This window comes from Spermophilus citellus (genome assembly GCF_964194105.1).
Source record: "Spermophilus citellus genome assembly, chromosome: X".
Classification (NCBI taxonomy): Eukaryota; Metazoa; Chordata; class Mammalia; order Rodentia; family Sciuridae; genus Spermophilus; species Spermophilus citellus.
Genome location: NC_138190.1, coordinates 30,488,556 through 30,499,717, shown reverse-complemented (window position 1 = coordinate 30,499,717; position 11,162 = coordinate 30,488,556). Strand labels below are relative to the sequence as shown.

At 32.7% G+C, this 11,162-nt stretch overlaps 1 protein-coding gene across 1 annotated transcript in view; it reads right to left on the bottom strand.

Annotated features, from left to right (window-relative positions):
- Positions 1 to 3,149: 3,149 nt before the first annotated feature.
- Positions 3,150 to 11,162, bottom strand: part of CFAP47 (cilia and flagella associated protein 47) — a gene marked incomplete at both ends in the record, with an annotated part of 427,079 nt that continues 419,066 nt past the window's right edge. Inside the window, 2 exons of the mRNA XM_081278126.1 lie at positions 3,150 to 3,362; positions 9,178 to 9,346. Of these exons, the coding sequence (XP_081134252.1) occupies positions 3,150 to 3,362; positions 9,178 to 9,346 (382 nt within the window). The remainder of the gene's footprint in view (positions 3,363 to 9,177; positions 9,347 to 11,162) is intronic.

Sequence of the window (11,162 nt, the reverse complement as noted above, 5' to 3'; positions counted from 1 at the left end):
TAACTCTGCATGTTGCTGGGTTTCTGTGTACAACATTTTTTTTGGGGGGGTACTGGGGATTGAACCCAGGGGTACTTAAACACTGAGCCACATCCCCATCCTTTTTTAAAATTTTTTTGTAGTTGAACAGAATGCCTTTATTCTATTTGTTTATTTTATGTGGTGCTAAGGATTGAACCCAGTGCCTCACACAGGCGAGGCAAGTGCTCTGCTACTGACTGAGCTACAGCCCCAGCCCATCCCCAGCCCTTTTTATTAAAAGAATGGGTCTTGCTAAGTTGCTTAGGACCTCACTAAGTTGCTGAGGCTGGCTTTGAATTCATGATCCTCCTGTCAGGCTCCTGAGATGCTGGGATTACAGGTGTGCACCACCATGCCCAGCTTGGTTTGTGTACAACTTTCTTTGATAGAAGTTTTCTGCCAAATGCAAACTATAATTTGTAAATTTCTATGGTAAATTAAGGACATAGACCATGAACTTTAAGGATGCTTTCAATGCAAATATGCTAAACATCTGCTTTATCTTCATGTTATGTAAGAAATCACTGAAAATATGTCCCTCAGCTGTTCCAAAGGTACCTTAAACATGTGGCAACCTTAAAGCACTTAATTATATCTGGCATTTCCTGGTTTTCTTATTTGATCTGATACTAAAGCAATCAAACTTGTAGTATTGAATAAATAGAAGTGATGAGACATTTTGAAATTGGGAAATGTTAGATAAACGCATAATATGAAAAATGTCTTTCCCTGAAAAACTACTATCATCAATATTAACAAATGTGTATTGAGCATTTGCTATTCTGAGTGCAGCTAAAAAAAGAAAAGAGAGAAATAAATGATTCTGAGTGCATTAGGTTGTCTTTGGGATATTTGCAGAAAGTACAAGTAGACACTAGTTCAGACTTCTTGTATCATTTATGTATGATATATCAAGTGCATAAGTTCATTCTACTGTCATGTATAACTAATTGAAACAAATTTAAAAAATTATAAAGGAAAAAAATAATACACCAAGTGAAATAAAAGATAAAAGGTTTAAAATTACTTAATATTATTCATCATTATAAAAACAAAAACATGATACAATTAGATTTCTAAGTACTTTCACAGCAAAGGCAATTTTACTTTCTGAAGGGATTTGAGAGATTTCACGAAAGCTTTGTTAAAAATATATTTAGACATTGACCATCTCCCTACCTTTCCCCCACAGGATAGTTGTGGGAAGAACAAATACCTTTAGGAGGACAGAGAATGGGAAAGTCTTTTGAAAATTCATAGAATTTTAGTTCTTGTTTCCTCAGGAACAGCAAACCCAAAGTATATGGGCTTCCACTCCACTCTACCCCAATTGCTGCAGACAATACTAATTTATTAATTCTATAGATGTGTTTCCAGAATTCTGCTTAACACCATGCAAGAAAATTACAATATATAGATTCACAGTGGTTCCTAAAGTTGATTCGTAGCCTAATACAGGTTGCTAGACTTTGAATGTAAAGAGCCAAAGAATAAATAGTTTTAAAATTTTAAGCTATATGGTTTCTGTCTACCTAATTTTTTCATTTAAGTGTAAGAATAGTTGTGGGCAACATATAAAGAAATGACTGTGCTGTTTCAATAAAACTTGATTTATAGAGAATGAAATGTGAATTTTCTGCAACTTTCTTCTGTCACACAATTCTTCTATTGAATTTTTCCACCATTTAAAAATGTAAAAATTACTTCTAGGTAGGGGGCTGCACAAAAATAGTTGACAGGCTAGATTTTTCCCACAGACCATAGATTGCAAACCCCCATCCTAGTACAATTCCTTCATTTTGTATACAATGAAACTAAGTACAAAAAGGATAAGCAGCAAATTCTTACATAAAATCATGTAAATGGTTTGTAGCAGAGCCAACCATTTTGTGTGAAAAATGTCTTAAAACTGGTCCAATATGGCTATTTTCTATTATATTTCCCCTCATTGATAGGTCCCAAACAACATATTCTTTTTCAGTTTGATTAATGACTCATTCTCAAGGATCAGATGTGCATCAAAATAAACTTTCCCCTGAATCATTTTGAGATATGCCCATGTTTTCAAAAAACTGCAGTATAGGAACATATGGTCTACACATATGTATTTTTAAATTAATTACTTATTAAATAGTACATAATATTCCAAATACCAGATATAAGAAATGGTGACTTCTATCTTAAATGCTAATTTTTATTATTAATATTTTAAAGACTTGTAAGGACCATCTACATGAAAAAATTGAGTTTAATAGCAGCACCAGTATTTAAAGTATAATTGAATAGTATTCAACCTTAAAAAAGAAGGAATTCCTGTTATTTATGCCAACATGGATTAACTTGGAGGATATTATGCTAAATGGAATAAGCCAAGCACAGAAATTTAGTTCTTGTTCTTTCAGGAACAGCAAATATTCTCACTTGTATTTGGAGTATTATAAAAGTGAACTCATAGAAGCAGAAAGAATATTGATTATCAGGGGTGAGAGTGGGCAGGGATAACTGAGGAGATGTTGGTAAAAGGATATAAAGATAGAAGGAATAAATTCAAGAGATCTACTGTGAAACACGGTGACTAGGATGAATAACAATATATTGTATACTGGAAAATCACTAAGAATGTACATTTTAAATGTATCTACCACAAAAGAATGACAAATATGTGAGAGAATACATAAATTAATTAGCTTATGTTAGCCATTCTGCAATGTATATTTCAAAATATAATTGCATATAATAAATATATACACCTTTTAGTTGTCAATTTAAAAAATAAAGACTCATAAGCAACATCTACATGAGCAATTGAGCTTTAATAGCAACACTAATATTTGAAATATTGTAATCACTAAAATCATGTTCCGGTTTTACTACAAATGTACTCCTGCACTTACAAAAGTAAACCAACTCCAAAATTTGCAACCCAAGTCCATTTTAAAAAACATAGACAGCTCAGAAATGAAGTATGACATATTCAGAGAACATATTAAGTCAGTATTTTAAAAGACAAGAAAATATTGAAGGCCTACTATAATTAAACAATTATTCCTCAGAAATATTCCAGAAGATAAAATATCATGAAAATATTTAATTCTACTTGAGACCAAGAAATGTTTTGAAAAAAGATTTTATTTATTCTTCATCATCAAAGGAGCACCCTTGATTGTAGAAGATACTCCTGTTCTTATGAGTTTAGTATTTTCACGGACAAAATTGTGCTGACGAATTGGCATGTTGTCATATCTCTTGTTAGTAGAATCGATTTTGGCTTTTACATTTATCAGTGATGTGCTTGCTGGAGGTAACCCATTGATTTCATACAACCAGTACATATCTTCTGTCTGGAAATAAAGAGGGAGATACTTTATGTACAATATCTGGGGATTCTGAAAAATGCAGGGAAGTGAAGGGAAAAATGAAGTATATTTCAATTAATACCTTCTCTTTGCCACAAAGGGTATGGGAAAGTTACAAAAATGAAACTACATATATAATGACAGATATTTAATGTAAAAATAAATTAAGAAGAGCTTTGGCTTTTCTTTCTTTCTTTTTTTTTTTTTTTGGTACTAGGGATTGAACTCAGGGGTACTCAACCACTGAGCCAAGTCCCCAGTCCTATTTTATATTTTATTCAGAGACAGGGTCTCGCTGAGTGGCTCAGGTCCTCACTTTTGCTGAGGCTGGCTTTGAACTCATGATTCTCCTGCCTCAGCCTCCCAAGCCACTGGGATTACAGGTGTGTGCTACAATGCCTGGCTTAGTTTTTGAATTAAGGACTATTCACTGAAAATTTTTCAGGTAAAGATGTGTCCGTAGGTGAACAATCCATTTGGTAGACATAAGAGTATTACCTAGAATGAACTCTAATCAATGGAAATAATACTTTTCAAGATAAATTTATCCATGAACATTTGAGTATAGCCATAGACTGGTAGAATATGTTGAGCTGGTTTTTAGATTATCAACATATGTAATATAACATTTAGAAAATACCAAGAGAGGTAAAAGATCATTGATGACAATCATAATCCAAGTCAGTACAACTTATACAGGCATTTATTTAAGAACCATTTATTTCTTCTATATATATGCAAGATTTAGGCATAATTCCTAAGCCACAGTCAATTAGGCAGTCTATCATTATCTGCACGTCTATGTTCATACCTTAATATACTTATGTTCAACCCTATTTCTGTAGAATTTCCTGAAGCCCCCTGTTTTAATATAAGCTTTCTCCTCATACTAAGACTTGTACTATGTATGCTCAGCAAACTATTCCTAATAATTACTAGGCCAAGTGAATACTGGCCTAGTATACTGGGCTTGCTGTGTTATATGATATCCACCACTGGATACCAATTAAGTGCAGGGATTTATTGTACATCTGACATGGTCTTATTATCTTTCCTTTTATCTAGTGGTTGCAGTATTATGTATTCAGAATCAGTGATTCAAAAGTGGACCAAGCCAAAAATCATAATACAACTGAGTTAAGTACTCCTTTAGTTTGTATAAGGATGCTCAATTTGAAAAACAGACCCAGATTTTGGTGATTGTGCATATATCATTGTGAATTTTTTTTCCAGTAAAAGTCACCCACTTCATGGGTCCAAATTAATGAGCTAAATGAAGAGACACACACACCCACATATCTGGCACTTGGTACTAATATGTGAGCTATAAGAAGTGACTGGTACTCATGTCCAGCATTTTGTGAATTCACATGAGAGAGCCACATGACGACATCTACATTCACACCTGGTACCTAATGTGTACAAATAGGAGCTACAAGTAGGGGCTTTCATCTTCATCTGACACTTAGTTCCAGACTCCCTCAAAAATTATTACATATAAAGACATTATTTTAAAAGTCCCATTATATTACAGGTAAGATTCCAACAATTTTATAATGAGAGAGAGAGAGAGAGAGAGAGAGAGAGAGAGAGAGAGAGAGAATGAATTTTTAATTTTTTTTGTAGTTGTAGATGGAAAGGATGCCTTTATTTTATTTGTTTATTTTTATGTGGTGCTGAGGATCGAACCCAGTGCCTCACGCATGCTAGGCAAGCACTCTACCACTGAGCTACAGCCCCAGCCCTATATGTGCACTTTTTAAGGAAGTTATTCATGCCCTTTTCCCAATATGTTATATAACAGTAAGAACAATACGCTTATTTTACAAAATAATGATTAAACATTAGTTTTTTAACCTATTGTTAAGTTTCTCCAACCCAGCTATGAATATAAACAATTATCCATTTATATTTTCAAAAACATTTTAAAGATATAGCTCTATATCTTCTTCCCAAAACTCTCTTTGAAAATATAAATAAAAAGCAAAAAAGTTAAAATAATATAAGAATAAACTAATATCTCCATACCACTACTACCTCATAGAATCTGTGTTGATTTTTTTCTTTCTATCATTTTTCTACCCATTCAACCATATACTTTTTTTTTTTTTTGTATCAGGGATTGAACCCAGGGCCCTTTACCACTGAGCCACATCCCCAGACCTTTTTTTTTTTTGTATTTTATTTAGAGGCAGGGTCTTGCTGAGTTGCTTAGGGTCTCACTAAGTTGCTGAGGCTAACTTTGAACTTGTGATTCTCTTGCCTCAGCCTCCCAAGGTGCTGGAATTACAGGCATGAGCCACCACGCCCAACTTTGGGTTAATTTTTACAATGAATATTAAATTGATCATTGTACTTTACAACTATTTTTTAAAGAAATAAAAGTAGTACTTTTCTAAGTTGAAAAGTTCACTTTTAAGTAGTGACTCCATATTCTGAAAAGAGATCAGGCAAAGCCTTATAGAATGAATGACCAAGGCTATGTTTTTAAGTGCATATTTCTTTCTGTGAATGGAGACAATTGATAATTATTCATTAGTAGATGTGGTCTGTGGCCACCCACATCCCTCAGGAGTTTCCATTTCTCTGTTCGCTCCAACTTTACATTGTCAGTACCTGCAACTCCATGATTAAGAGTTTTTCAGAAACTCCAGAAAGATTCTCTCTTGGCATCAAAGTATTAATTGTCCCTGGAAGCATTCCTCAATCAATGATTAGAATGGTATCAAGAAGTGCATAAATACCCTAACTTCCTGCCCTGTTGTGTGTGAAAATTCTGAGGTATGCATGCTACACTATTTCCCAGAGGTCTCTCATGGGATTAATTTCTAGTTGCTCACTGTGGTGGCAGATGCCTTGATAAAGCACCCTTTACTGATTTTTCTTCCTTCTGTACTTCAAATCCTGGCTTTCCTATACCAATTTCTTGAGATCACAGAGCAACTATGCTACTTGAATTCTTATTTGAGAATACTCTTCTAAGGAAATACAAACCAAAATATATATTTACACTACCATTTTCTACTGTTTTATGCTAATGGTAGATTCCTTTAAAAGCAATGAACATTTACCTATAGTACCTATGCGTGGTTATGTTTCTAATTATAACATGGGCATTTACACATAAATATGACATATTATATATTCCTATATATGTACAATATTATATAAACAAGATGAAGCATCATATGTTTCATCTTGGAGAAATCTGATAGTTTTCACATTTTTGTAAACTATTTAAAATTTACTATGTGCACTATGGAAAACTCAACAGACTTATTACTCTCTGAGTAACACAGATTTTTGTAAAACATTTTTAACAAGTTAACTTTGGTCCCTCAAAGCTAATGCTATTTGCCTTATTTACTAATTGGGAAAGATAGCTTTTAATCATTCTAAACGTGATTTAATTACATGAGAAATTATGAAGCTTGCTAATATGATTGTTGAGATTTGTTTGGGCTAAGATTTAATTAAGCTATCCCTTAAAATCATTTTTATTTCCAAGTGAAGCACAATGAAGATCATATTGCTGCAAATATTGACTCGATGCTTATAATCAATAATTTAAAAAATGATGATAATGTAAACAATAATTTTCATTTAGATAATGATTTAACTTTTTAAATTGTCTTCACATTTATTATGGGAGTCATCATGGTGTTGAAATTAAGAACTGGGATTTTGAGTCAAATAGACTGAACCATGATTTTAAGATCACTGATTTGATATACACAATTATTCTTATGAATCTCCAGGGCATTATACTTAGAATAAAAAGCTAGTTTCAAAAGGTCATGGAGTGTACTATTCCATTTGTATAATATTCTATCAGTGACAGAACCATAGATATGGAGAAAAGATTAACATATGTCAGGGTTATGGCACGAATTTCAGTGTTGGACACAACTATAAAGGATTAGCACAAGGTAGTTCCTCTGTGGTGGTGGAAAAGCTCTTTATCTCAGCTTTGGCTATAGTTATATTCATCTTATACTTGGGTTCTAATTGCCTAGAATCACACACAAATGCACAAATGTAAAAAAATGATGCTAAAAATAGAATAAGGTCTCTAATTAACAGAGTTTTTACCAATATCAGTTTTCTTGTTTTGATATTTTACTGTAGATATTAAGATGTCACCATTGGAGGAAATTCAAGGAAGGCTTCACAAGACTCTGTACTTTTGCAACTTCTTGTAAGTCTGTACATTTTTAAAGTTAAAAATATATGAGATTTAGAATTTACCTGAAAAGTTGAAAACTAAATGGATAATTGACATGTATTGATACTATGGAATTATTGTTAATTTTTAGTTCTGATAATGGTAGCACAGTTATGATTTTTATCATTTAAAGAATAGTAGGAAGTATTTACAAATAATACAATGCTTTGGATTTTCTTTAATGTGGAAGGTGAGAAAGGCCGTGGGTGTGAAGGTGAAGCAGAAGTGGCTATGAGTTTATAATTGTTCATACTGTATGATGAGTGTATGGAGGTTATTATATTTCTGCACATATTTGGAATTTTCCATAATAAAAACTGAATCAACAAATTACTAATTTCTTAAACATATTTCAATCTCAATTTGATTCTCAGGTAAGCTTTATCAAATTGTGCCACTTCAAACTAACTAAAAATGATAAGAGTCTCAGTTGATTCCATATATCGTCACATAAAACCTTTAATTATGCCACCAATAATTTAATTATCAAATCACAAGCACACTAGGCACCTATTTTGTTCATAAAACTTGATAAATAGTTAATTTAAGAAACTGCCCATTGTATGCTAGATAAAATGAATACCGTTTTAATTTGCAAATCTTTTTAAGGATACCATTTAATCTCCTTAGAGTTTATAAGCAAGTATAACATGATCATCTTAAGTACCAATACAGTCAATGGGATATGCAGTGCAAGGCAAAAGAGGCTTTATCTTCTTTATTATTTAGGTTGTACATACTCTTCAAAAGATGAAAAACAGAAATAACTTTTTCAAATACTATTCAACATTTTCTCTTTTTCATTAAAATAATAACAGTATTTTTCTGATTATAGCCCTACATAATAATTGTTTGATATAAAAGTTTAGAAATCCCTTTGGCATTAGGATTCGTGTATTATAAGATGACAACATGTCTTTTGAGTCTGTGCTACTGAAAGTAAACTGTGGTAATAAGTATCTTTTCCAAAATAATACGAAAATATCTTTGGCCTAAAAGTTCTTACTATAAAATGCATATGAAATCTTATAGAGAAATTTTCCTTATTGGATAAAATTTTAAAATTGTATTTGCCTTGACTATTAATAAAATGGCCACTTAACAGAATCTTTTATAAATAGTACATTTTATACCATGTTTTTCAATTCTAAATAAAATTTACCTTCATATTCTTCATTTTAGTTTCAACATTTGACAGTACTGTATGCCTTAATCAAAGGTTCCAAAATTTCTATCTCAAATAATCTAAAGTTAATGTTTTTAACAGTTATATTACACAAAATGATACATAGCTATACATATCACTTTACAGTTGTTATTTGTTTCTTCCACGTTTCCTTAGTATGGAGGAGAAGTGATTTCTAACTTTCCCCTGGTATTGACAACCTTTATGTTATATTCCATATTTAAATTCTTTTACTACACTAAAGAAAAGTAAAATAATACACAGCAGTTGAAATAAGTTGACTTTTGCAAGGTTGCTATTCTCTCTGATCAATGGTAAAACACTTTCTTCTTCATTTAATGCTTTTAGTGATATCATACATCCTTGAATATTGTCATTATAGAACTTACCTCTATTACTAATGTTGCTTTGTATTTCTTACTGTACATTCGGGGTTTAAATCCTACAACGATGAGGATTCCTTTAGTGTTATAAGGAGGAAGTTCTCCAGACTGAGGTTTTACAAAAAACTCTGGATCACTGCCAGGTAGGAAGTATGCAGTGAATGGCTCAGAATATCTGGAATAAAAGTATAAATATCAACCTGTCAAATTAGATTGTGATCTAATTCTTTTTGTGAGTACTGATGTATAAAGTTTGAATCCTGCTGCAAAAGGCATACATTTAAATGAATGTTGAATACTAATAGAGTAAGAGTGAGAAGGCATTTTTATAATGAAGTGTCATTCTTCCCAGGGTAACAAAATAGAATCCTAAAGTTTTTTTTTTTAATTCACATTGCATTCATAGTGTACAAATAAAATATACTATCTCTATAAAAATTGTCAGAATTTATGTCCCAAGTGAAAAGTTAGCCAATTGCAAATACGTTCATATGTAAAATAACTAACCGCTAAAGCTATGATAAAGTCTTTTGTTTCCAGTAATATTTCATTATGATATTTGCTTACTTTCTTTCAGCTCTCCACTTGTTAAGTGAGGTGAAAACCCTTTAGAGTCTCATTAAAGATTTTTGGTCCTGAAGATGGTCTATGATCTGAAGTGAACTGAATGACATTTTTGGATTCCAGTGACTATCTATCTTCATGTCAAGGTTGGCTACATTTGAGGTGAAGACTGTGAAAGAAGTTGAGGGATTTCCTGGTAGAATAAAGCAGGGCAGCCACACACTGCATAAGAGGTTGTAAGTGAGGAATTTAAAATTCAAATTGACAGGGAAAGTGCATGTAACATGTCAGGTATGGCTTCTGAAAACAATTTCAATAGTGAAACATAGAAGAAAACACAGGAAAAATTCACTTTGGAACTCACTGATCCATTCAACAAATATGTACTGAGTATCATGATGGAATATTGAGAACGTGGTCTGTGGATATGGATGGCTTAGATTGGAATCATAGCTCTATTTTGGTCCATGAGTTTAGAAAATATACTTAATCTTTCTGTTTCTCAGTTTTGTCACCTGTTAAATTAATAACCATAGTAAATTAATTTTATCAATGCCTGGCACATGGAAATTGGTAAGGATTAGCCAGTGTTACTTTATCACTGCTATTGATTTAAAATATTTTTTAAACAGTGCTGGAAAATGATGAATGATCCAATAAATAAAGTCTATGAAGATTATATCAGGAAGATGGCAGAAAAGGAACTCACAAATTCTCCTACCTCTCAGTGGAGACACCAATTCAGAAATAATATATGGAAAATTTCCCTTGTTGGAATACAAAAGTCAGTTACAAGTCTTTGTGCCATAGTAGAGCGAGAAACAAGCCACACAAAATTCAAGGAATTTCTTGGTACCTTTTTGATATAGTTCCTTCCCCTGGCACAGTGCTGCTACATGATAGGAGAAAAAAAGCCAGCTAGCTCCTGGATTTTTCCTGAGGAGGAAAATGGGAGACTGCACCTGGGCATCCAAAGTTCTGATTTTACATTGAGGTGGGGCTGCATAAGGAATTGGCTTATGACTTGCCTATCTCTTAAGGCTGATGGAACTCAGCATGCTCTAGATTTCTGGGGGCTATCAAGAACCAAACAGAAAGTCTGGAGCTGAAGAAAACAATTGATGAAAAGAAAAAAAATGTAACAAGAAGAATCAACAACAAACTTGATCAAGCCAAAGAAAGAACCTATGTACTTGAAGAAAGATCAATTTGAAGAGAAATCAGCTCTAAATATCTAGTCAAAGGATGAGTGGAAAAAGAGTAAAAAGGGATGAATAAAGCCTTTGGAATTTGTGGGACACTATCAAGAGAGCTAACCTTTGGGAAGGTGACATCAGCAAGATGGTATAGTAGGAAATCCCAGCCTTATTTCCTTCCACCAAGAATGATTTGTCAGATCTATGATTTGCCTGATGCTATGGTTTGAC